This window comes from Hypanus sabinus, chromosome 9 (assembly GCF_030144855.1).
Source record: "Hypanus sabinus isolate sHypSab1 chromosome 9, sHypSab1.hap1, whole genome shotgun sequence".
Taxonomy (NCBI): Eukaryota; Metazoa; Chordata; class Chondrichthyes; order Myliobatiformes; family Dasyatidae; genus Hypanus; species Hypanus sabinus.
In genome coordinates this window covers 4,205,321-4,232,545 of record NC_082714.1, presented here as the reverse complement: position 1 = coordinate 4,232,545, position 27,225 = coordinate 4,205,321, and the positions used below count along the sequence as shown (strand labels likewise).

Here is a 27,225-nt window from a genome sequence, read left to right as displayed (position 1 = left end):
GAGTGTGGTGAGTGTGTAGTGTGGAGTGAGTGTGGTGAGTGTGTAGTGTGGAGTGAGTGTGGTGAGTGTGTAGTGTGGAGTGAGTGTGGTGAGTGTGTAGTGTGGAGTGAGTGTGGTGAGTGTGTAGTGTGGAGTGAGTGTGGTGAGTGTGTAGTGTGGAGTGAGTGTGGTGAGTGTGTAGTGTGGAGTGAGTGTGGTGAGTGTGTAGTGTGGAGTGAGTGTGGTGAGTGTGTAGTGTGGAGTGAGTGTGTAGTGTGTGTGTGCGCGCGCGCGCGGTGGGCGGGACCGGGGGAACGAGAGGTGTTACTGACTTTACAGGTTACCCCGCGGGCCTCTCACCTTCCATTACAAACCCAGTATTTGGGGAATTGAATGAGAAAACGCTGAAAACGCCCAGTGGCTTGGGAAGCGCCTCTAATGTTACAGGTACAGGTGTCAGTAACGTTCTCAGTTTGTAGTTCGGTCTGTAGGTTTTGGGGGAAGGTCTGACTTTAGAAGGGGAGCTGGAGCCACGTCCCGTTCTGTTCGGTGACCTTGTCCCGGGCCACAGGTTGTAGAAAGTCCCCCAAAATCTGCCTAGAACCGAGGGCGGGGACACAGTCAGGTCGCTGTGGGCTTCCGACTGTAAGCGAGGAGCCAGAGAACTCGCTTCGCCTCATCCGGTCCCGGCGAAAGAGCGCCTGCCGCCCGGGAGCTGCTTCGTGCGCCTGGCTGCGCTCTCCTCGCTCGCTGTCCGGGACGCCGAAGCTAAACGGGGCAGTGACACGGGGAGTGCGGAACTCGCTCAGAGCGGCTCGGGGACACCGGCATCCTCTCCCCGTTCCCGGCGGCAGCGGAGCGACTCCACCTGGGCTGCCCGCCCGGGACAGATGCCGGTAGGGGATGCGGACGGTCCCCGACCCTTATGGAAGGTGGCGCTTGGTGTGGGGAGCTGGCGGATGGGGTGTCGGCGTTGGGGAGAGTTTTGGGGTTGGATGAGTGAGTAGATCCTCACTGGGTAATCTAGGAAATTGGAGTATGCGTTCTGTACGTGGCTCCCTGAAAGTGGAGTCACAGGTAGACAAGGTGGCGAAGAAGGTGTTTGACGCGCTGGCCTTCATCACTCCAGAGTACCGAGTCTAGAAGTTAGAACGAGATGTTGGCGAGGATGCACTTGGAGTATTTAGTTCAGTTTTGATCTTTATAGGAAAAATGTAATTAAACCCGAAGACTTGCAGAAAATATCCTCCAGTTTGTCGCCGGGACTTGAGGGGCTGAGTTATAGGACCTTTTCACTGCAGTGCAGGAGACTGAGAGGTGTGTAAGGAGAAGTGGAGATGTTTCCGTGTATATGTGACAAGGTCAAGATTATTTAATGTGAAAGCAGTTTGTTTCCCAGGATTGGTGAATCTAAACTAGGGTTAAGACGAGGAGGGAGAGGTTGAATATAAACTAGAGGAGCAATTGCTTAATGCAGTGGATAGTCTTTGTATGAAACGAACTGCCAGAGGAGGTGGGTACATTTAAACCGCATTTCCACAGTTAAATGGATGGGAAAGGTTTAATGGATACGGATCAGATTGATCTGGCTCGGGCAGGCTTGTCAGATACTCTCCTGGGACCCCTCGTGGTGCACGTCCTGGCCTCATTAGTGCTCCCAAGCGCCATTGAATTCCATTTCTCAGCCCACTTCGCCCGCACAGCGATATCACTCTGCCCACCCTCCACATCTATGACATCGGTGAACTGCCATCCTGCCTCCTTTGTCCACAACAGATCGTTCACGTACGTTGTACTTTGGAAAGTTAGCTGGGCAGTGTGTCGAACCGTGTGCATAAAGCTATGCTGACGCGTCTTTCAGTGACTCTGTATCAGGATCCAATGTGCCACGGCATTCCGAGACAGACCAGCCGGAACGGCTGCCATCCTCACCAGTGTGCCACGGCATTCCGAGACAGACCAGCCGGACCTGGTGCCACCCTCACCAGTGTGCCACGGCATTCCGAGACAGACCAGCCGGACCTGGTGCCACCCTCACCAGTGTGCCACGGCATTCCGAGACAGACCAGCCGGACCTGGTGCCATCCTCACCAGTGTGCCACGGCATTCCGAGACAGACCAGCCGGAACGGCTGCCATCCTCACCAGTGTGCCACGGCATTCCGAGACAGACCAGCCGGACCTGGTGCCACCCTCACCAGTGTGCCACGGCATTCCGAGACAGACCAGCCGGAACGGCTGCCATCCTCACCAGTGTGCCACGGCATTCCGAGACAGACCAGCCGGAACGGCTGCCACCCTCACCAGTGTGCCACGGCATTCCGAGACAGACCAGCCGGACCTGGTGCCATCCTCACCAGTGTGCCACGGCATTCCGAGACAGACCAGCCGGACCTGGTGCCACCCTCACCAGTGTGCCACGGCATTCCGAGACAGACCAGCCGGAACGGCTGCCATCCTCACCAGTGTGCCATGGCATTCCGAGACAGACCAGCCGGACCTGGTGCCACCCTCACCAGTGTGCCACGGCATTCCGAGACAGACCAGCCGGAACGGCTGCCATCCTCACCAGTGTGCCACGGCATTCCGAGACAGACCAGCCGGACCTGGTGCCACCCTCACCAGTGTGCCACGGCATTCCGAGACAGACCAGCCGGAACGGCTGCCACCCTCACCAGTGTGCCACGGCATTCCGAGACAGACCAGCCGGACCTGGTGCCACCCTCACCAGTGTGCCACGGCATTCCGAGACAGACCAGCCGGACCTGGTGCCACCCTCACCAGTGTGCCACGGCATTCCGAGACAGACCAGCCGGAACGGCTGCCACCCTCACCAGTGTGCCACGGCATTCCGAGACAGACCAGCCGGACCTGGTGCCACCCTCACCAGTGTGCCACGGCATTCCGAGACAGACCAGCCGGAACGGCTGCCATCCTCACCAGTGTGCCACGGCATTCCGAGACAGACCAGCCGGACCTGGTGCCATCCTCACCAGTGTGCCACGGCATTCCGAGACAGACCAGCCGGACCTGGTGCCATCCTCACCAGTGTGCCACGGCATTCCGAGACAGACCAGCCGGACCTGGTGCCACCCTCACCAGTGTGCCATGGCATTCCGAGACAGACCAGCCGGAACGGCTGCCATCCTCACCAGTGTGCCACGGCATTCCGAGACAGACCAGCCGGAACGGCTGCCACCCTCACCAGTGTGCCACGGCATTCCGAGACAGACCAGCCGGAACGGCTGCCACCCTCACCAGTGTGCCACGGCATTCCGAGACAGACCAGCCGGACCTGGTGCCACCCTCACCAGTGTGCCACGGCATTCCGAGACAGACCAGCCGGAACGGCTGCCATCCTCACCAGTGTGCCACGGCATTCCGAGACAGACCAGCCGGACCTGGTGCCATCCTCACCAGTGTGCCACGGCATTCCGAGACAGACCAGCCGGACCTGGTGCCATCCTCACCAGTGTGCCACGGCATTCCGAGACAGACCAGCCGGAACGGCTGCCACCCTCACCAGTGTGCCACGGCATTCCGAGACAGACCAGCCGGACCTGGTGCCATCCTCACCAGTGTGCCACGGCATTCCGAGACAGACCAGCCGGAACGGCTGCCACCCTCACCAGTGTGCCACGGCATTCCGAGACAGACCAGCCGGACCTGGTGCCACCCTCACCAGTGTGCCACGGCATTCCGAGACTGACCAGCCGGACCTGGTGCCACCCTCACCAGTGTGCCACGGCATTCCGAGACAGACCAGCCGGACCTGGTGCCATCCTCACCAGTGTGCCATGGCATTCCGAGACAGACCAGCCGGACCTGGTGCCATCCTCACCAGTGTGCCACGGCATTCCGAGACAGACCAGCCGGACCTGGTGCCACCCTCACCAGTGTGCCACGGCATTCCGAGACAGACCAGCCGGAACGGCTGCCATCCTCACCAGTGTGCCACGGCATTCCGAGATAGACCAGCCGGAACGGCTGCCATCCTCACCAGTGTGCCACGGCATTCCGAGACAGACCAGCCGGAACGGCTGCCATCCTCACCAGTGTGCCACGGCATTCCGAGACAGACCAGCCGGACCTGGTGCCATCCTCACCAGTGTGCCACGGCATTCCGAGACAGACCAGCCGGACCTGGTGCCATCCTCACCAGTGTGCCACGGCATTCCGAGACAGACCAGCCGGAACGGCTGCCATCCTCACCAGTGTGCCACGGCATTCCGAGACAGACCAGCCGGAACGGCTGCCATCCTCACCAGTGTGCCACGGCATTCCGAGACAGACCAGCCGGAACGGCTGCCATCCTCACCAGTGTGCCACGGCATTCCGAGACAGACCAGCCGGACCTGGTGCCATCCTCACCAGTGTGCCACGGCATTCCGAGACAGACCAGCCGGAACGGCTGCCACCCTCACCAGTGTGCCATGGCATTCCGAGACAGACCAGCCGGTCCTGGTGCCACCCTCACCAGTGTGCCATGGCATTCCGAGACAGACCAGCCGGAACGGCTGCCATCCTCACCAGTGTGCCACGGCATTCCGAGACAGACCAGCCGGAACGGCTGCCACCCTCACCAGTGTGCCACGGCATTCCGAGACAGACCAGCCGGACCTGGTGCCACCCTCACCAGTGTGCCACGGCATTCCGAGACAGACCAGCCGGACCTGGTGCCACCCTCACCAGTGTGCCACGGCATTCCGAGACAGACCAGCCGGACCTGGTGCCATCCTCACCAGTGTGCCACGGCATTCCGAGACAGACCAGCCGGAACGGCTGCCATCCTCACCAGTGTGCCACGGCATTCCGAGACAGACCAGCCGGACCTGGTGCCATCCTCACCAGTGTGCCACGGCATTCCGAGACAGACCAGCCGGAACGGCTGCCACCCTCACCAGTGTGCCACGGCATTCCGAGACAGACCAGCCGGACCTGGTGCCATCCTCACCAGTGTGCCACGGCATTCCGAGACAGACCAGCCGGACCTGGTGCCATCCTCACCAGTGTGCCACGGCATTCCGAGACAGACCAGCCGGACCTGGTGCCACCCTCACCAGTGTGCCACGGCATTCCGAGACAGACCAGCCGGAACGGCTGCCATCCTCACCAGTGTGCCACGGCATTCCGAGACAGACCAGCCGGAACGGCTGCCACCCTCACCAGTGTGCCATGGCATTCCGAGACAGACCAGCCGGACCTGGTGCCATCCTCACCAGTGTGCCACGGCATTCCGAGACAGACCAGCCGGACCTGGTGCCACCCTCACCAGTGTGCCACGGCATTCCGAGACAGACCAGCCGGACCTGGTGCCACCCTCACCAGTGTGCCACGGCATTCCGAGACAGACCAGCCGGACCTGGTGCCACCCTCACCAGTGTGCCACGGCATTCTGAGACAGACCAGCCGGAACGGCTGCCATCCTCACCAGTGTGCCACGGCATTCCGAGACAGACCAGCCGGAACGGCTGCCATCCTCACCAGTGTGCCACGGCATTCCGAGACAGACCAGCCGGACCTGGTGCCACCCTCACCAGTGTGCCACGGCATTCCGAGACAGACCAGCCGGACCTGGTGCCATCCTCACCAGTGTGCCACGGCATTCCGAGACAGACCAGCCGGACCTGGTGCCACCCTCACCAGTGTGCCACGGCATTCCGAGACAGACCAGCCGGACCTGGTGCCATCCTCACCAGTGTGCCACGGCATTCCGAGACAGACCAGCCGGAACGGCTGCCATCCTCACCAGTGTACCACGGCATTCCGAGACAGACCAGCCGGACCTGGTGCCATCCTCACCACTGTGCCACGGCATTCCGAGACAGACCAGCCGGACCTGGTGCCACCCTCACCAGTGTGCCACGGCATTCCGAGACAGACCAGCCGGAACGGCTGCCATCCTCACCAGTGTGCCACGGCATTCCGAGACAGACCAGCCGGACCTGGTGCCACCCTCACCAGTGTGCCACGGCATTCCGAGACAGACCAGCCGGAACGGCTGCCATCCTCACCAGTGTGCCATGGCATTCCGAGACAGACCAGCCGGAACGGCTGCCATCCTCACCAGTGTGCCACGGCATTCCGAGACAGACCAGCCGAACCTGGTGCCACCCTCACCAGTGTGCCACGGCATTCCGAGACAGACCAGCCGGACCTGGTGCCATCCTCACCAGTGTGCCACGGCATTCCGAGACAGACCAGCCGGACCTGGTGCCACCCTCACCAGTGTGCCTCGGCATTCCGAGACAGACCAGCCGGAACGGCTGCCATCCTCACCAGTGTGCCACGGCATTCCGAGACAGACCAGCCGGACCTGGTGCCACCCTCACCAGTGTGCCACGGCATTCCGAGACAGACCAGCCGGAACGGCTGCCATCCTCACCAGCTACATTGGTTGCTGGATCCTGGTGATTTTGCCATCTGGAATTCCTAAGTCAAGAATGAGGCATAAGGCTCGTTGCTTACAGCCAATTTATCGAGTGTTACAAGAGCAAAGGCAAACAATCCTGCTCAGCTCCTAAAGTAACCAGTACCAACTGAAAAACAGCAATTACCCTCTGAAATAACCAGATTCAAGTGGTTTGATATCTACTACCAAAAATCTGAGAAGGAGCTAGAAAAACACAGAAGCAACAATACGACAATTACTGGAAAATTCCGTGAGCAAATGCAAACACACCTATATAGACAATTATATAAAGATACAAGCAAGTGCAGGAAAGTCAAACCAAAAGATAATTAACAGTCGTTCCTTCGTTGTGTGGCAGCTCTTATGAATTGGGCGATTGTGGTCTTTCCGTGGCCATAATTGCTCTTGGCATTTTTTTCTACAGAAGTGGTTTGTCATTGCCTTCTTCTGAACAGTGTCTTTACAAGACAGGTGACCCCAGCCATTATCAATACTCTTCAGAGATTGTCTGCCTGGCGTCAGTGGTCGCATAACCAGGATTTGTTATCTGCTCCAGCTGCTCATTCGACCATCCACCACCTCCCAAGACTTAACATGACCCAGATTGGGGTGGAGGGGGTTCACCTTTCCCAAGGGTGAACTGCAGGCGAGCAGAGGGAAGAAGCACATTATTCCTCCTTTGGTAGAAACAGATCTCCACCCTGCCACCCCAAATAACTCCGTTATAGGGAGAGATTGCCCACACTGGGTCTTTGCTCTGAGTTATGGGGAGAGATTGCCCACACTGGGTCTTTACTCTGAGTTATGGGGAGAGATTGCCCACACTGGATCCTTACTCTGAGTTATGGGGAGCGATTGCCCACACTGGATCCTTAACCCCTGAGTTATGGGGAGAGATTACCCACACTGGGTCTTTACTCTGAGTTATGGGGAGAGATTACCCACACTGGGTCTTTACTCTGAGTTATGGGGAGAGATTACCCACACTGGATCCTTACCCCCTGAGTTATGGGGAGAGATTACCCACACTGGATCCTTACCCCCCGAGTTATGGGGAGAGATTGCCCACACTGGATCCTTACTCCCCGAGTTATAGGGAGAGATTGCCCACACTGGGTCTTTACTCTGAGTTATGGGGAGCGATTGCCCACACTGGATCCTTAACCCCTGAGTTATGGGGAGAGTTTGCCCACACTGGATCTTAACTCTGAGTTATGGGGAGCGATTGCCCACACTGGATCCTTAACCCCTGAGTTATGGGGAGAGATTGCCCACACTGGGTCCTTACTCTGAGTTATGGGGAGAGATTGCCCACACTGGGTCTTTACTCTGAGTTATGGGGAGCGATTGCCCACACTGGATTCTTAACCCCTGAGTTATGGGGAGAGATTGCCCACACTGGATCTTAACTCTGAGTTATGGGGAGAGTTTGCCCACACTGGATCTTAACTCTGAGTTATGGGGAGCGATTGCCCACACTGGATCCTTAACCCCTGAGTTATGGGGAGAGTTTGCCCACACTGGATCTTAACTCTGAGTTATGGGGAGAGATTGCCCACACTGGATCCTTACTCTGAGTTATGGGGAGAGATTGCCCACACTGGGTCTTTACTCCCCGAGTTATAGGGAGAGATTGCCCACACTGGATCCTTACTCCCTGAGTTATGGGGAGAGGTTGCCCACACTGGGTCTTTACTCTGAGTTATGGGGAGAGATTACCCACACTGGGTCTTTACCCTGAGTTATGGGGAGAAATTGCCCACACTGGATCCTTACTCCCCGAGTTATAGAGAGAGATTGCCCACACTGGATCCTTACTCCCCGAGTTATGGGGAGAGATTGCCCACACTGGATCCTTAACCCCTGAGTTATGGGGAGAGATTGCCCACACTGGATCCTTACTCTGAGTTATGGGGAGAGATTGCCCACACTGGGTCTTTACTCTGAGTTATGAAGAGAGATTGCCCACACTGGGTCTTTACTCTGAGTTATGGGAGAGAGATTGCCCACACTGGGTCTTTACTCTGAGTTATGGGGAGCGATTGCCCACACTGGATTCTTAACCCCTGAGTTATGGGGAGAGATTGCCCACACTGGATCTTAACTCTGAGTTATGGGGAGAGTTTGCCCACACTGGATCTTAACTCTGAGTTATGGGGAGCGATTGCCCACACTGGATCCTTAACCCCTGAGTTATGGGGAGAGTTTGCCCACACTGGATCTTAACTCTGAGTTATGGGGAGCAATTGCCCACACTGGATCCTTAACCCCTGAGTTATGGGGAGAGTTTGCCCACACTGGATCTTAACTCTGAGTTATGGGGAGAGATTGCCCACACTGGATCCTTACTCTGAGTTATGGGGAGAGATTGCCCACACTGGGTCTTTACTCCCCGAGTTATAGGGAGAGATTGCCCACACTGGATCCTTACTCCCTGAGTTATGGGGAGAGGTTGCCCACACTGGGTCTTTACCCTGAGTTATGGGGAGAAATTGCCCACACTGGATCCTTACTCCCCGAGTTATAGAGAGAGATTGCTCACACTGGATCCTTACTCCCCGAGTTATGGGGAGAGATTGCCCACACTGGATCCTTACTCCCTGAGTTATGGGGAGAGATTGCCCACACTGGATCCTTACTCCCCGAGTTATGGGGAGAGATTGCCCACACTGGATCCTTACCCCCAGAGTTATAGGGAGAGTTTGCCCACACTGGATCCTTATTCCCTGAGTTATGGGGAGCGATTGCCCACACTGGATCCTTAACCCCTGAGTTATGGGGAGAGTTTGCCCACACTGGATCTTAACTCTGAGTTATGGGGAGCAATTGCCCACACTGGATCCTTAACCCCTGAGTTATGGGGAGAGTTTGCCCACACTGGATCTTAACTCTGAGTTATGGGGAGAGATTGCCCACACTGGATCCTTACTCTGAGTTATGGGGAGAGATTGCCCACACTGGGTCTTTACTCCCCGAGTTATAGGGAGAGATTGCCCACACTGGATCCTTACTCCCTGAGTTATGGGGAGAGGTTGCCCACACTGGGTCTTTACTCTGAGTTATGGGGAGAGATTACCCACACTGGGTCTTTACCCTGAGTTATGGGGAGAAATTGCCCACACTGGATCCTTACTCCCCGAGTTATAGAGAGAGATTGCTCACACTGGATCCTTACTCCCCGAGTTATGGGGAGAGATTGCCCACACTGGATCCTTACCCCCAGAGTTATAGGGAGAGTTTGCCCACACTGGATCCTTATTCCCTGAGTTATGGAGAGAGATTGCCCACACTGGGTCTTTACTCTGAGTTATGGGGAGAAATTGCCCACACTGGGTCTTTACTCCCTGAGTTATGGAGAGAGATTGCCCACACTGGGTCTTTACTCTGAGTTATGGGGAGAAATTGCCCACACTGGGTCTTTACTCCCCGAGTTATGGGGAGAGATTGCCCACACTGGGTCTTTACTCTGAGTTATGGGGAGAGATTGCCCACACTGGGTCTTTACTCCCCGAGTTATAGGGAGAGATTGCCCACACTGGGTCTTTACTCCCTGAGTATGGAGAATAAGGGGTGACCTCACAGAAATTTATAAAACCATAAAGGATATGGAAAGGTGGGCAGTCATTGTCTTTTCCCCAGGGTCAGGGAGTTCAAGATAAGAGAGCACACATATGAGATAAGATGGGAGAGATTTAAAAGAGATCTGAGAGGCAGTTTCTTTACACAGTGAGTACCTGGAATGAACTGCCAGTGGAAATGGTCAAGGTAGGTATAATTGCGACAGCTAAGAGACATTTGGAGAAGGGCCATGGAGGATAATGGGCTGAACTCAGATTAGCAGGAAGGATGCTGTCAGCATGACCCGATGGGCTGAAGGGCCTCTTTCTAAGATGTATTACTCAATGACTATGATCTATATCATAATATATAAAAGGACAAGATTGTTTAATGTCATTTCCAGTAAAATGGAACCAAGTAACTGTTACTCCAGATCCAATGCAGCAAAAAACATCATAATAATAATAATTAAAAACCACACAATACAGTAAATATAAATTTGTTAGATGGTTAATAAACATAGATTGATTGTATGTCTATAAAAGTAACACCAGGCACAGGTGCTGATTCTGACAGGAAATGATAAAGTAGTGGTGTTTGGGGTGGGCCAGAGGGAGGAGGTGTTGATCAGCCTTACTGCTTGGAGAAAGTAACCTTGTTTGAGTGTGATGGTCCTGGGGTGGATGCTCTGTAGCCTTCTCCTGATTGGGCAGTCAGTGGGATCCTTCATGATGTTACAAGTTGTCTGAATGGCTCTGGTAGCCATTCACTATGACCATGACTAATCCTGTGCTAAATCTGGTATCAATGATCACCTTCAGTGACCCCAGCTGTGAATAAATTCAAGGACATTCACCGTACTCAGTGCCCACACAATGTTGACATGTCTGTCTACATGTCTGAAACAGATGATCCTTGCTACTTGCAGTTTGTGGGAGCTCACTATGTGCTGGCTGAAAGGATGTGTGACAGATATTGTAGAAATGTACACATGTTTGCTGTTGAGTGATGAGATTTGTTTGAATTTCCAGAGAGAAGATGGTGCAGAAATACCAGTCCCCCGTGCGGGTCTACAAGTACACGTTTGAGATGGTGATGGCAGTAAGTTTCTCTCACCGGTTGTCCCCCAACCCACATGTTTTCAGTGTGATCTTTGCATTTAAAAGTATATTAGTGAGTTTTAACTGTTCCTTGCACAGTGGAGTCTGGTGAGATTTTAAGTCACACCAGAATGTGAACCTCCCGTGCTATTGAGTTTATGGAGGGGCCACTGCACAGGATCAGAAAAATCTGCAGTAAGTTGTAAACTCAGCCAGCTCTATCAGGAGCACTAGCCTCCCTAGCATCACGGACACCTTGAAAGGTGGCACCTATCATTAAAGACCTCCATCACCCAGGACATGCTCCCTTTTCATTACCACAATCAGGGAGAAGGTACAGGAGCCTTAAAATGTACACTCAACATTTTAGGAACAGCTTATTCCCTACTGCTGTCAGATTTCTGAATGAATATAGTTTTTTCTATTATTATGTATTGCAATGTACTGCTGTCACAAAACAAATTTCATGACATATGCCAGTAATATGAAACCTGATTCTAATTCTTTAGTCTGAGGCAATGATGCTCTGTTTAAGAGTTTGGCAGGTCGGCAGGAGATGATGAGAATACAGGAACGGGGCACTAGTTTCACTGATCAGCTAGACCTAATCATCGTTTGACCCTGTTTCTACTGGGGTTAGGTGAGCTTGCCCGATCTTGCTCCGTGTGAGATGTCAATGTTAAAGAGTGTTGCTCATGCCATGACGACAATGGAATGCTGAGGGAATGGCTCAAAATCAGCTTTATTATCACTGATGTATATCATGAATTGTGTTACTTTGTGGCATCAGTTCAGTGCCATACGTCAAAGTTACCATAATTACAGGAAGGATATTTTAAAGGATAAGCAGTGCAGAAAGAGACCAAGTAGTGAGGTAGTGTTCATGGACTGTTCAGAAATCTGATGGTGGAGGGAAAGAAGCTGTTTCTAAAACAATGAGTGTGCGTCTTCAGGATCCAGTATCTCTTTCCTCAAGGATGCATGCTTAGCCCACTGCTCTACTCTCTCTAACCTATGACTGTGTGGCTAGATATTCCACAGACACAGATTTCATGAAATAGCCAGTAATATTAAACTTGATTCGGATTCTGGTAGTAATGAGAAGGGGGCATATCTGGTTGGTGAGGGTCCTTCATGATGGATGCTGCCTTCTTGAGGCAGTGCCTTTTGAGGAAGTCCTCAATGTGGAGTGTGCTGATGGTCCAAGTCCCAGACTTTATGTTGAGGAGCAGAAGATGACTGGGCACTAATTGTTTTAACGTGGGGTTCCCAGTACTCCCCAGCTAAGAGGTGGGCTTGACAGAGAGTTCTTGGCCCAGAGGCAAGGGGATCCAAAACGATTGCACTATGCATAGCAATGTGTAAATAGGCAGAGATGCACACAACTGCTGTGGAAGTTGTGGTAAGGCAAGGGTTAACATAATATCCAGGCAAGGACAGACTACAGATAGAATGATGTCAGCCCAGGCAAGAAAGTTCTTAGATTCCCCTTGCACAGCAGAGTTCCGGAGACAAGACCCAAGGCACACACACCAACCAAGGGACAATTGCTTTACTAACATTAAAGTATTGCTGGTTGGCAACTTGTAGATTCTATGGACTTTTAACACCTCTATTATGAACAGAGTTTGTTCTTTAGGGTAAGGACTTTCAAATATACACAGTGTACCAAATAGCAGTTATCTGTTCTGGCCTGAGAACAGTGTGGTGACAGGACCATGCTGTTCTCTTTGTGCACAAGTAAAATAAAGTGTGGTTGAGTCGCAGTTATTTGATTATCAGTGATAACACTGTCTGTTCTCAGGTGCAACGTGTGTCAAGGGAGACAGCTCTCCATAAACAACAAACATACTGAAGAACTCACAGGGTCGAGCTCCTTCAGCAAGTTTTGGCTCCAGATTCCCACATCCACAATGACTTCACCTCTTACTAAAACATGATGCAGCAAATTCACCCCAGCACAGCCTTCATCCACTCAGCAGAAGTGGTAGATCAAAGTTCAATTGTAACAGTTAAGAGAAGTTTGGATAGATTTATGGATCAGAGAGTTTGGAGGGATAGGGCCCGAATGCAGGTAGATGGGACTAGGCAGAATATCAGCTCAGCATGGACTTGATGGGCCAAAGGGCCTTCAGCATGGACACGATACAAGGATAGGTGGAGGGGTAGGAAGTGTTGAGGAAGCAAGGAGCCTGCAGAAGGACTTGGACAGATTAGGAGAATGGACAAAGAAGTCACAGATGGAATACAGTGTAGAGAAGTGTTTGGTCATGGACTTTGATAGAAGGAATAAAGGTGTAGATTATTTTCTAAAAGGGAGTGCCTCTTCAGACCCAGTGATTCCTCTTCTCCCCATGCCTGTGTTAGTGGCTCTGTTGATGTTAATCCAGTTACCCTGCGTTGTCTGCTAGTTGCTCCTCTCCCCCTTAATGCCCCTTGCTGGTTGTCCATCACATCTAATGATAACAGGAAACCTGCGCGGGAAGTTTTTAAAGCGGAAAAGCCGTTGCACTGGGGCAGTGACACTCTCTCACCCTCGGAAGTTCAAGTCCAGTAGGACGAGTGGTCGTCGTAAACTGGGGTCTTCCTTGTTGGCAGTGGATGACCGTGACATCTCCTGTGCCTTGTCATGCCCTTCGCTCTCCACAAAGTGTTGCAGAACCACTTTCCTGGCTGCTGGACCTCATTGATGATTTAATCCGCCCAGTCCACCAGAGCTGATTTCACATGCTAGGACAGGCATGTCCCTATCTCACTGGGGTATGAAGCCTGCCAGCTACCCTCACCTGGTTTAGCCCACCTGTTGAAATGGTGTACCAGGGTGTGGCCGCTTTCACGTGCAAACAGTTACTTGGAGCCACAGGTGAGAGCTGAGTGTCCGGTGGGCCCCAAAGATGAGTGATTGGACATGACCAGCCCCTTCACCAGAGGTGCTACCCCTCTCTGGACACCCCATACATCCATCCCTTAATGCCTTGTTTCTTTACAGGAGTCGATCCAGTCCCTTTCCTCAAGCCCTCTTTGCTGACTCTAGGAGTCTAATTTCCTAATTCTGTGACTGAGTAGGTATTTCCTTTAGTTCTCAGGCATGTAGTGAGCACAGCTCAGAAACACAAAGCACAAGAATGAGAGAACAAGAGGGTGTGGACTGTGATGGTCACCTGCCAGTAATGAGCTTTAAGGTGACCTTTCTCAAAGTACATTCCAACACAGATCTGCTCTCTTGATGTCATGTGTGTCGAGCATTTCGAAATGTTACACAGCGACCCATCCTGCATTGCCTTGCTCGACTCCAAAGGGCTGCTGCGGAAAAGAAGCGGCCATGTAATCCTCCTCTACTCCCCTCAGAGCAGAAGTTCCTGTTGTTCTGTGTGCGAGAGTTCCTACTGTCTGAGGTCATCCGTATGAAGGAGGATTTGAAACTTCGCCTGGAAGTCAGAGATCTGTCCAGACGAAGAAGAACTCCAAACTTCTCTTTTGTCTTCCTGCCCACACTAGTTTTAGTTCCTCTTGGATTGCATTGTCCACGGGCTTTGAAATGCTGAAACTTGCTGCTCACATAAATGCAGAAAAGACTAAGTGAAGTGATGTCATTTCTGTCAGTCTCTTTCTCACAGGACAGATTTTAATTCATTCGGAAATGATAACTCCCTCTCTCCTCGTTCCCTTCTCATGCTGTGTCTGTTCAATACTCTCTTACACAATGTTATTTAAATAAAGCAAACATTTCTTTATTAGATGCTGTCAGTAGCTAGGCACTGAGCCAGCAAAGCTCCAAGATTATCCGGACAACATGACTTCACATGTAAAGTCTGTTCCATTGGGATGTGAGACTCCCCTATGCTAATGTACTCTTACACTTTAAAACACTTTTAAGAGACTCTGAGTAAATTTGAAATTTAATGTTGATTCACTCTTTGTTTCTTCTTGTACCACTGTCATTGGGACTGTGTGTTTCTCATTGTCAAACTTGGTCTTGTGTTGGCCTGCTGTGTTTATCTTTCTCCCTCTCCTCTCTATCTCTCCCTATCTTCTCTCTCTGTGTATTTCTGTCTCTAAGTGTGCGTGTATGTGTGTCTTCCCTATCTTATCCACATACTCACACATACTCAGTCTCCTTCATACTTGCGTCCCTGCTCCCTTCTGTCACCCCCATGTTGTCAGGGTTTTTATCTCTGGTCTGTGCTGGTTTGGTGCTCAACTATTGATGACTTTGAATAAAGGTGTGTCTGATTTATTTAAATAGAAATGTTTGTAAAATGAAAGAGATTATCAGGATCATCACATTGTAGTGCAGTGAGGCAGCTGCCATTTGTTCTACAAAGTATAACAACCCAGAATGCCAGCAGAGTGACAGGCAGGCAGTAGGTAAATTCCATCACAAACAAGGAACTCAGCAGGCCAGAGAAACTCAAGAGCTCCTGCAGCATTTTGTATGGGTTGCTGTGTGTTTCCAGCATTTTTTGTGTTTATAACACCCCAATTTCATTCTGCAGATCGTCACCAGACATCATCTGACAGGAGCCTGGTAGGGTTTTAGACTTTGCCAGGGAGGCTTACTGTGGGAATTCTAGAGTCCTTGGCTTCAGGAACTGAAGGCAAGATTTCCTGAGGGGGGATTCAATATTGTTCAATGTCATTTCCAGTACACAAGTGTGAAAGAGAATGAAATAATTGTTACTCTGGATCTGATGCAGCTCAAAAAACACATAATCAGACAAGGAACATGATAAGTGGCAATACAAAAGCTGGCTTATATGTGTAGATTGTATGTCCAGACAGTGATGCTAGCACAGGAGTGTCTGTATGTAAGGTGACTGACCGGAGATGATAAAGTGGTGGTGGTTGGGGGTGTGGAGGGGTGGGTTACTGGTTGGGGGTGTTGATCAGCTTTACTGCTTGGGGAAAGTAACTGTTTTTGTGTCCACACGAGGACTCATGAGCCCTGACGAAGGGTCTCGGCCTGAAACATCGACAGTGCTTCTCCTTATAGATGCTGCCTGGCCTGCTGTGTTCCACCAGCATTTTGTGTGTGTTTTTGAGTCCATTGGTCCTGATGTGGATGTTACGAAGCCTCCACCCTGATGGGAGTGGGACAAACAGTCCATGAGCAGGGTGGGTGGGACCCTTCATGATGTTACACCACTCTGCATACATGTTCCCGATGGTGGGTAGGCTGGTGCCGGTGATCATTGGGCAGTTTTGACTACCCATTCTAGAGCCTTACTGTTCACCACAGTGCAGTTTCTGGACCGTGTAGTGATGCAGCTTGTTGGGATGCTCTCTAGCAAGAATCGATAGAAAGACACAGGTATAGATGTGCACAGTCCAGCTCTCTTCAACCTCCTCGGAAAGCAGAGGTGTTGGTGATTGTGTAGGGTGTGCTCTGGGACCATGAGGGGTTGTACAAGGTGTGCTGTCTGCAGGAGTTTGAAACTGTTTGCAGTTTGCACTGCAGTGCCACTGTTGTAAAGAGGGGTGGGAGTGGTGTGTAAGAGAGGTGTGTAATTGGATTCACACACGAGCACTGAAAGATTAAAAGAGATTTGCTTTATTTGTCACATTTACATCACAACATACAGTGAAATGTGTCACTTGTTTCAACAACTAACACAGTCCGAGGATGTGCTGGGGCAAGGGTCACCGTGCTTCCGGCACCAACGTAGCACGCCCACACCCCACTAGCCCGTATCTCCTTGCAATGTGGCAGGAAAGCGGAGCAATCGTAAGAAACCCCCCCAGTGACGGGGAGGATCCCCGATGGTGCCGTATCCTCAGGCTCTGATGCAGATGACAGATTTCATTGTATGTTTCTCTGTAGTGTGACAAGTAAAGGTAACTTTCTTCATGTTGACAGGTGGGTAGGGTGGGAAAGGTGATCAGTCACTGAGTACGGGAGTTGGGATATCATGCTGCAGTGTGTGAGTATTGGCAAAGTCACCCTCGGAGTACTGTGTACAGTTTTGATCACTCAGTGATAGAAAGATGTGGTTAAACAGGAAAGGGCGCAGAAAAGATTTGCAAGGATGTTGCCAGGACCAAAGGGCCTAAGCTGGAGGAAGAGATTGGCCAGGCTGGGACTTTATTCTTTGGAGTGTAGGAGAACGAGGGGTTTAATGATGTGAGGCACAGATAACGAGAATGGTAACAGCCTTTTCCCCAGAGTAGGAGACACCAAAACTAGGGGGGATAGAGTTAAGGTGAGAGGGGAAAGATTTAAAAGGGACCTGAAGGCAACTCTCTCCCCAGAGAGTGGTGAGTTTAAGCATTGAGCTGCCACAGGAACTGGCTGAGGTGGGTACAATAGTTTCATTAAAAAGCACCTGTACAGGTACATGGAGGGTGTGGCTTAGAGAGATACGGGACAGGAAGTTGGGACTAAATGGACTAGTTGGACTGAGGGGCCTGTACCCTTGTTGTGTTGCCCTGTGACTCTATCCGCCTGTCACTGTTGTGTTACCCTGTGACTCTATCCACCTGTCACTGTTGTGTTACCCTGTGACTCCATCTGCCTGTCACTGTTGTGTTGCTCTGTGACTCTGTCCGCCTGTCACTGTTGTGTTGCTCTGTGACTCTATCCGCCTGTCATTGTTGTGTTACCCTGTGACTCTATCCACCTGTCACTGTTGTGTTGCCCTGTGACTCCGTCTGCCTGTCACTGTTGTGTTACCCTGTAACTCTATCCGCCTGTCATTGTTGTGTTGCCCTGTGACTCCATCTGCCTGTCACTGTTGTGTTACCCTGTGACTCTATCCGCCTGTCACTGTTGTGTTGCTCTGTGACTCTATCCGCCTGTCATTGTTGTGTTGCTCTGTGACTCTGTCCGCCTGTCACTGTTGTGTTGCCCTGTGACTCTGTCCGCCTGTCATTGTTGTGTTACCCTGTGACTCCGTCTGCCTGTCACTGTTGTGTTACCCTGCGACTCTATCTGCCTGTCACTGTTGTGTTACCCTGTGACTCTATCCGCCTGTCACTGTTGTGTTACCCTGTGACTCTATCCGCCTGCCACTGTTGTGTTGCTTTGTGACTCTATCCGCCTGCCACTGTTGTGTTGCCCTGTGACTCTATCCGCCTGTCACTGTTGTGTTGTTCTGTGACTCTATCCGCCTGTCACTGTTGTGTTACCCTGTGACTCTATCCGCCTGCCACTGTTGTGTTGCCCTGTGACTCTATCCGCCTGTCACTGTTGTGTTACCCTGTGACTCTATCTGCCTGTCACTGTTGTGTTACCCTGTGACTCTATCCGCCTGCCACTGTTGTGTTGCCCTGTGACTCTATCCGCCTGTCACTGTTGTGTTGTTCTGTGACTCTATCCGCCTGTCACTGTTGTGTTGCTCTGTGACTCTGTCCGCCTGTCACTGTTGTGTTGCTCTGTGACTCTGTCTGCCTGTCACTGTTGTGTTGCCCTGTGACTCTATCCGCCTGTCCCTGTTGTGTTGCTCTGTGACTCTATCCGCCTGTCACTGTTGTGTTACCCTGTGACTCTATCCACCTGTCACTGTTGTGTTACCCTGTGACTCTATCCGCCTGTCACTGTTGTGTTGCTCTGTGACTCTATCCGCCTGTCACTGTTGTGTTGCTCTGTGACTCTATCCGCCTGTCACTGTTGTGTTGCTCTGTGACTCTGTCCGCCTGTCACTGTTGTGTTGCTCTGTGATTCTATCCGCCTGTCACTGTTGTGTTGCTCTGTGACTCTATCCGCCTGTCACTGTTGTGTTGCTCTGTGACTCTGTCTGCCTGTAACTGTTGTGTTGCCCTGTGACTCTGTCTGCCTGTCACTGTTGTGTTGCCCTGTGACTCTATCCGCCTGTCACTGTTGTGTTACCCTGTGACTCTATCCGCCTGTCACTGTTGTGTTGCTCTGTGACTCTATCCGCCTGTCACTATTGTGTTGCCCTGTGGCTCTATCCACCTGTCATTGTTGTGTTGCTCTGTGACTCTGCCTGTCACTGTTGTGGCACTGTGTGCCTCTCCACCATGTTGAATGATCAGTCCAGGGAGAGAGAGTCAACAACTGGGCCCTCAGACCAGTTTCTGCATTGCAGTTGGACAACTGCTCAACCTGCTGAGCTCCTTCACCATTAGGCCTTAAGACATAGGGACAGAATCATGCTGTTCGGCCCATCAAGTCTGCACTGCCATTCCATCAAGGCCGATTTATTAACTCCCCCAACTTCATTCTCCTGCCTTGTCCCCGTAACCTTCAATGTCCTGACTAATCTATCAACCTCTGCTTTAAAAATATCCAATAGCCCATCTTCCACGTATGTCTGTGGCAATGACTCACCACACTCTGTCTAAAGAAATTCCTCCTCATCTCTGTACTAAATGGACATCCTCCTATTCTGAGGCTGTGTCCTCAGGTCCTAGACCCCCCCACCAAAAGAAACATCCTCTCCACATCCACTCTATCTTGGCCTTTCAATATTCAATAGGTTTCAGTGAGATCCCCCCCACACCCCCATTCTGCTAAACTCCAGCATGTACAGGCCCAGAGCCAGCAAACACTCCTCACACATTAACCCTTTCATTCTCAAGGACCTCCTCTGGACCCTTGAACATCTTTTCTCCGATAAGGAGTCCAAAACTGCTCTCAATACTGCAAGAGCCTCAGAGAGAGCAGAGTTCAGCAGAATCTGCTGTCCCACGTCCTAGCATCGGCACCCTCTGCTGTCCCCAGTGCCTTCAGCATGAGAATCACTGACGTGGTCATTGTTTTGTGGCAGCACTACGGTGCAAGATATTAAAAAATGACAGTAAGAAATGTAAAAAAAAACATGAGTGCAAAAAGAGCAAAATATGAGGTTGTCGCCATTCAGGAATCCAGTGGCAGAGGGGAAGAAACATTGAGTGTGTGTCTTTCGGCTCCTGTATTCTGCCCGGATGGTAGAGATGAGAAGCAAGCATATCCTGGTTGGCGAGGATCCTCAATGATGGCATCACGTTTTGAAGATGTCCTTGGTGGTGGGGAGGCTAGTGCCCATGTTGGAGCTGGCTGAGTTTACAACCCTCTGCAGTGGTCCCTCCACACCAGACCAGTTAGAGATCTCTTCTGGGTGTTGAGTTTTACCTCACTTCCTATTCCAGGCTTATGAGAAGAGATTCCCGACATGCCTGCTGATCCCGGTTTTCCTGGGGAGTGAGAAACTCAGTGAGTACAAGAATGAGGATGGCTCGCTGCATGTTGTGGAGCGAAGCTGCAAGTTGAACGTGGAGGCCCCCCGGCTGCTGAAGAAGGTGAGTGGGGAGGGGGGCTCTGCAGGGACCTCACACCTGTGTTCCCCACTCAGCTGAAAACAGATTGGGTTGGTGGTGTCTGGGTAATAGCAGATTCCAAATGAAAGGTCTCGACCCAAAACATTAACTCTTCTTTTCTCTCCATAGACGTTGCCTGACTGACTAAGCATTTTCATTTAGAGATACTGTGGGGAACAGGCCCTCCCGGCCCAATGAGCCACACCGCCCAGTAACCTCCCTATTTAACCCTAGCCTAACCACAGGACAATTTACAATGACCAATTAACCTACTAACTGGTACATCTTTGGACTGCGGGAGGAAATCCACGTGTTCATGGGAAGAATGTGGAAACACAGGATGCCGGAATTGAACCCTGAGCTACGATAACCACCATGGCTACACTATTCTGTGTGCGATGCTTCAGATTACCGGGACCTGCATTCTCTCTTGTGTCTGACAGCATCTGACCTGGAAGAACTAGACCTAGCCTGGGATGGAATGGGAGGGTGTAGCAGAGGTAGACTGGGACTTGATTCACGTTAGGAGATCAGATAACCGTCAGAGCACAGGAAGGAATTTTCAGGAAGGAACTGAAAAGATGAGGAAAAAGCACTTGTAAGGGTCCAGGTAGCTAGAGAGCTGCTCAAAGGACAGGTCCAGTGGGATAGATGGTCTCCCATTTACACAAGAGATCCTGAAGGTGCTGGAAATCTTGAGCAACACACACAAAATGCTGGAGGAACTCAGCAAATGGCACCCATGGAGAGGCATAAATGGTGAATGTTTGAGGCTGAGAACCTTCACCAAGAAAGGGGAGCAAAGCCAGAATAAGAAATCAGTGTGAGGGGGAGGAAGACAAGCTGGCAGGTGAAAGGTGAGACCAGGAGACCAGGTGAGGGGGTGAGGCATGGATGAAGTAAGAAGCTCAGAGGTGATAGGTAGAAAAGGTAAAGAAGAAAGAGTCTGGTAGGAGAGGACGGTGGACCATGGGAGAAAGGGGAGGTGGAGGGGACCCAGAGGGAAACGTTGGGTAGGCGAGGAGAAGAGAAGGGATGAGAGGGTAACTGGAATGGGGATTGAGAACAAAAAAAATGTCTCCCATCCACTCCATAATGTACTGGTTAGGCACAGGAATACATTCAGCCAGAGACTCATTCCACCGAGATGCAACACAGAGCATCATAGGAAGTCATTCCTGCCTGTGGTCATTAAACTTTACAACTCCTCCCTTGGAGTGTCAGACAGCCTGAGCCAATAGGCTGGTCCTGGACTTATTTCCACTTGGTATGATCAACATTATTATTTAATTATTTCTGGTTTTATATTGCTATATTTCTACACTATTCTTGGTGCGACTGTAATGAAACCCAATTTCCCTCGGGATCAATAAAGTCTGTCTGTCTGTCTGTCTGAAAGAAGGAGGGAGATTGGAGTAATTACTTGAAGATAGAAAAATTGATGTTCATACCATCGGGTTGGAGGCTACCCAGATGTAATATGAGGTGTTTCTCCTCCAACCTGGGAGTGGCCTCATTGTAGCAGTACGGGAGGCTGTGGACAGACATGTTAGAATGGGAAGTCAGGATGAAATGGGAGATTCATTTATTTTAATTATTTAATTAACATTAAATGATTTGGATGAGTTGCTGGGCGACATCCAAATGTTGGACTGGGGTGAGGGATACGGAGTGTGTTCCAGGTGCCTGTGCTGGAAGCCTGACCCGGTGGTGGGCAGACCCTTGTTCTGGGTCAGACAGGGCTGGACTCCTCCAACAAACAAGGACAAACCTCTGTGGCCCGTTGCAGATCGCAGGAGTGGAGTACGTCTACTTTATCCAGAAGAACACACTCAACTGGAAGGAGCGAACACTGCTGATCGAGGCTCACAACGAGACGTTCGCCAACCGGGTCCTGGTCAACGAGGTCTGCAGTTACAGAGTGAGTCCCAGCACTGAGAATCCAATGTGTAACTTACTTACTGCCCAATACGCCGCTGGCATTTCAGGCAGCAGTGAAGGTCCTCCATCTCTGGCGGTGTTCATGGCTCTTTTCATTGTGCTCTCGGTTTTCACCACTGTCACTCATGCAAGGTCTGCGTGGAGGCTCAGGAAAACCATCACACTCAGATGCAGAGGGATTCTTCATTGCTGTTTCTGTAACAATTTTGTTTGACCAGTCGGGGTGGTTAACCCTGAGCTGAACCCCCGACCCTGGAGGACCGGTGAACCACTCTTAGTCTGGCCTTGACCCTTTCACCTCTTTGACATGGGTGACCCTGCAAAGTGCCAAAGCATAAAGCCCTGACTCCAGCCAACATGGCTCTCTGGGTTATTGAGGCACACAAGCCTCTAAACCATGACAAGGTCATGGCCCTCTTGACACTTAAACCACTGTCTTCCTGTTTTCTGTGCAGTCCCCACATTACTGGAGGCCAGGCATCAATGTCTGTGCCTGTGGGATACCATCAAAAACTGGAGTAACACTCACAAAATGCTGGAGGAACTCAGCAAGTCAGGCAACATCTATGGAGGGGAATAAACAGTCAGTGTACCAGGCCAAGACCTTTCATCAGAACTAACCAGTCCCTCTCTGCCCAAAATGTCAACTATTTATTCCTCTCCATAGATGCTGCCTGACTTGCTGAGTTCCTCCAGCATTAGTATGTGTTACTCTGGATTTCCAGCATCTGCAGAATCTCTGGCATTTATACGAACCAGGAGTAGGAGTTAGTCATTTGGCTGGTTGAGCCTGCTCCAGCATTCAATATGATCAAGGCTGGGCTCAATTTCACCTACCTGCCTTCTCCCCAGACCCGTAATTCCCCCACTATGCAAAAATCCACTGAAATGTGTCTCAATTATCTACTATTAGCTTTATTTGTCACGTGTACAGTGAAATGTCTCCTTTTATCAACAACCAGCACAGTCCAAGGATGTGCTGGGCATCCCGCAAGAGTTGCCAGTTTGCTTCAGGCGCTGATGTAGCATGCCTACAATTTGCTAATCCTAACCTGTAGCCTTGGACTGTGGGAGGAAACTGGAGCATCTGGTGGAAACCCATGCAGTCACAGGGAGAACGTACAAACTTCCTACAGTCAGCAGCGGGAATTGAATGTCAATGAGTGATTGCTGTCGAACCTACTCCACCTTTCAATACAATCATGGCTCATCTACTTGCCTTTTCCCCAGAACCCAGAATTTCCTGGCTATGAGGCAGCATCTGTTGCTTTCCTGGCAGAGAATCCCACAAATTCACAACTCTGGGAGAAGCAATTTCTCTTCATCTCTGACCGAAATCTTTCCCCTCGAATCTTGAGGCTTTGTCCCCTAGGCGAGACAGCCCAGCCAGACTCTGGGATTTTCTGGAATTCTGGGTTCAACGTGTCTCCATTCTCTTCTCCAGGTTCACCCAGACAATGAGGACTGGACCTGCTTCGAACAGTCTGCATCGCTGGACATCAAGTCATTCTTTGGCTTTGAGAGCACGGTGGAGAAGATTGCAATGAGACAGTACACAGCCAATGTCAAGAGGGTAAGGAGTCCAGTTTATGGTGGGGTTTGGGGTGAGGGGATCAGTGATGATGGGATAGAAATCTGACACCAACCCTGCATTTGATTGGCTCTTCCTCTTTGAATGAAAGTGACCTGGATTTAATACTATATTAGATGGGCTCTTTTTCTTTGAATGAAGGGGACCTGCATTCATGTCTGGTAGCTGGTGGAGATCTCCCCAGATACATGCTGATTGATATTAACACACTCTGACTGACACACACCGATTGATATGGATGCATGCTGACTGACAAGTGCTGATTGATATTGACACATGCTGATTGACACATACCGATTGATATTGACACATGCTGATTGACACATGCTGATTGATATTGACACATGCTGAATGACACGTGCTGATTGATATTGACACATGCTGAATGACACGTGCCGATTGATATGGATGCATGCTGATTGATATTGACACATGCTGATTGACACGTGCTGATTGATATTGACACACGCTGATTGACACGTGCTGATTGATATTGACACATGCTGATTGACACATGCCGATTGATATGGACACACTGATTGACACGTGCCGATTGATGCACGCTATCACTTGGTTAAGTTGTTCTCCAGCTATTAGGCTGACCTCTTGCCCGGAGTGAGCTGCCATCCCTCAGTAACAGATTCTGCTGTTTCAGGGTAAGGAAGTTATCGAGTACTACCTAAGGGAACTGACAACACAGGGAACTCGACACATCCCTCGTTGGACTCCTCCTGTGTCAGCCCCTATCAATGATGAGGTGCCAGTGTCCAGCTGTCCTGCACCAGTATCCTCGGCACCTCTCGGGACCGAGCCATCGGACACAGAGACAGACGGCACCCCCGGGGAGGCAGCGGCCAGTCTGTGTGAACCCACAGCGTCTGATGGTTAGTGTTTTTCGGCAATCGACATCACTCTCCTCCCTGTGAGGAGAGCGAGAGATCACATGATGGGTTGTGTGGGCAGGGGTGGAGAAAAGGAGAGACCACCCCATGTGACCAGTCGTGGCAGAGCTGTCGATGTTGTCTATGTGAAATTTAGTAAGGCGTTAGACAAGCTCCCTCGGGGAGGCTCCTCCAGAAGTTCAAGATGCGTGGGATCCACGTGAACTGGCTGCCTGGATTCAGAATTTGCTTGCCCCAGATGGTAGTGGTTGATTGGGTTTAATCTGGCTGGTCTGTGAATTTTACAACATTTTTTCAATTTAGCTTATAAATTTCCCAAAGTGCAGGGTAGCTGCAAGCTTTGTCCCTCTGCTCTGCTGCAGCTGGTTTGATGTGACCGCATTACTGAGTTCGTTCAAGTTCGAGTTTAACTGTCATTCAACTATACATGTGGAACATTTGTTTCTCTGGGGTCAAGGGGCAAAGCACAGAACCAACAGTCACACACACAACAAGGCACATGTAATTTTAGCAGTGGGACATACAGTTACAAAAATAGACAGATCAAATCATAATAATAGAGCCCAAGTGCCTGAGGGCCAAGGCCTGAAGTTCACAGGTGCAGGAGATGTTGCCCTGGAGCCACGTTTCTGCAGGAAGAGACCGCAGCAGTCCCTCGTCTCGCACTAGTTCAGCCGCTGATGAACCTAATTCAGCTGGTCTTCCTGGAAGCAAATGCTGTAGCCTCAGTGACGCTGGGTTTTACCCCTGTACTTTGCAGCCGACAAGCTTGATACCGACTACATCGAGCGTCACCTGGGCCATCTGTCTCCGATGCAAGAGAGCTGCCTGATCCAGTTGCGCCAGTGGCTGCAGGAGACACACAAAGGCAAGGTGGGCGATGGGCAGAGCAGGGGAGGGCATGCAGCCGCCTCGGGGGTGATGGGCAGAGCAGGGGAGGGCATGCAGCCGCCTCGGGGGCAATGGGCAGAGCAGGGGAGGGCATGCAGCCGCCTCGGGGGTGATGGGCAGAGCAGGGGAGGGCATGCAGCCGCCTTGGGGGTGATGGGCAGAGCAGGGGAGGGCATGCAGCCGCCTCGGGGGCAATGGGCAGAGCAGGGGAGGACATGCAGCCGCCTCGGGGGTGAGAGCAGGGGAGGGCATGCAGCCGCCTCGGGGGTGATGGGCAGAGCAGGGGAGGGCATGCAGCCGCCTCGGGGGTGATGGGCAGAGCAGGGGAGGGCATGCAGCCGCCTTGGGGGTGATGGGCAGAGCAGGGGAGGGCATGCAGCCGCCTCGGGGGCAATGGGCAGAGCAGGGGAGGACATGCAGCCGCCTCGGGGGTGAGAGCAGGGGAGGGCATGCAGCTGCCTCAGGGGTGAGAGCAGGGGAGGGCATGCAGCCGCCTCAGGGGTGATGGGCAGAGCAGGGGAGGGCATGCAGCCGCCTCGGGGGCAATGGGCAGAGCAGGGGAGGACATGCAGCCGCCTCGGGGGTGATGGGCAGAGCAGGGGAGGACATGCAGCCGCCTCGGGGGTGATGGGCAGAGCAGGGGAGGGCATGCAGCCGCCTCGGGGGCGATGGGCAGAGCAGGGGAGGGCATGCAGCAGCCTCGGGGGTGATGGGCAGGGGAGGGCATGCAGCCGCCTCGGGGGTGATGGGCAGAGCAGGGGAGGGCATGCAGCCACCTCGGGGGTGATGGGCAGAGCAGGGGAGGACATGCAGCCACCTCGGGGGTGATGGGCAGAGCAGGGGAGGGCATGCAGCAGCCTCGGGGGTGATGGGCAGAGCAGGGGAGGACATGCAGCCGCCTCGGGGGTGAGAGCAGGGGAGGGCATGCAGCTGCCTCGGGGGTGATGGGCAGAGCAGGGGAGGGCATGCAGCCGCCTCGGGGGCAATGGGCAGATCAGGGGAGGACATGCAGCCGCCTCGGGGGTGATGGATGATGGGGATCGGAGGTGAATGCAGTTGGGGGGACCTGTCTACAGAGGCTGGTGAATGGGGGTTGGCCCAGAAAGCTGAATTAAAATTCTCAGAATCAGAATCGGCTTTGATATCACTTGTGTATGTCATGAAAGGTGTCATTTTGCAGCAGCAACACATCACCATACACAATAAAAAGAAACTATAAACTACAATAGGAAATAGATAGAACATTTTAAGTAGTGCAAAAGCAAAAACAATGATGATGTAGTGGGTGCTGTCCACTCAGAAATTGGATCACAGATAGAAAGAAACTGTTACTGAAATGTTGAATGTGGTCTTTACCCTCCTCCTTCCTGGCAGTAACAAGGAGAAGAGAGCATGTCCTGGGTGATGGGGGTCTTTAATGATGGATGTCGTCTATTTGAGGCGTGGCCTGTTGAAGGTGTCCCTGATGCTGGGGAGTTTAGTGCCCATGGTGGAGCTGGCTGAGTTTACAGCTTTCTGCAGCTTTTTTTCCGATCCTGTGCAGTGGCCCCTCCATACCAGACAGTGATGCGACCAGTTAGAATGCTCTCCACAGTAA

General features: G+C 51.8%; 1 protein-coding gene across 3 annotated transcripts in view; it reads left to right on the top strand.

The window, feature by feature from the left end:
* The first annotated feature begins 303 nt into the window (after positions 1-303).
* LOC132399012 (SEC14-like protein 5) overlaps positions 304-27,225 on the top strand; it is a 63,423-nt gene continuing 36,501 nt past the window's right edge. For 2 of the 3 annotated variants that reach the window (XM_059978883.1, XM_059978881.1), the window contains exons 1-7: positions 304-426; positions 10,980-11,049; positions 20,136-20,285; positions 22,093-22,224; positions 23,689-23,817; positions 24,491-24,719; positions 25,498-25,610. In XM_059978883.1, coding sequence (XP_059834866.1) covers positions 10,987-11,049; positions 20,136-20,285; positions 22,093-22,224; positions 23,689-23,817; positions 24,491-24,719; positions 25,498-25,610 — 816 coding nt within the window. In that variant the 5' untranslated portion in view covers positions 304-426; positions 10,980-10,986. Of the gene's footprint in view, positions 427-779; positions 876-10,979; positions 11,050-20,135; positions 20,286-22,092; positions 22,225-23,688; positions 23,818-24,490; positions 24,720-25,497; positions 25,611-27,225 lie in introns of those variants that run through there. The other variant, XM_059978882.1, reaches the window with a different exon arrangement.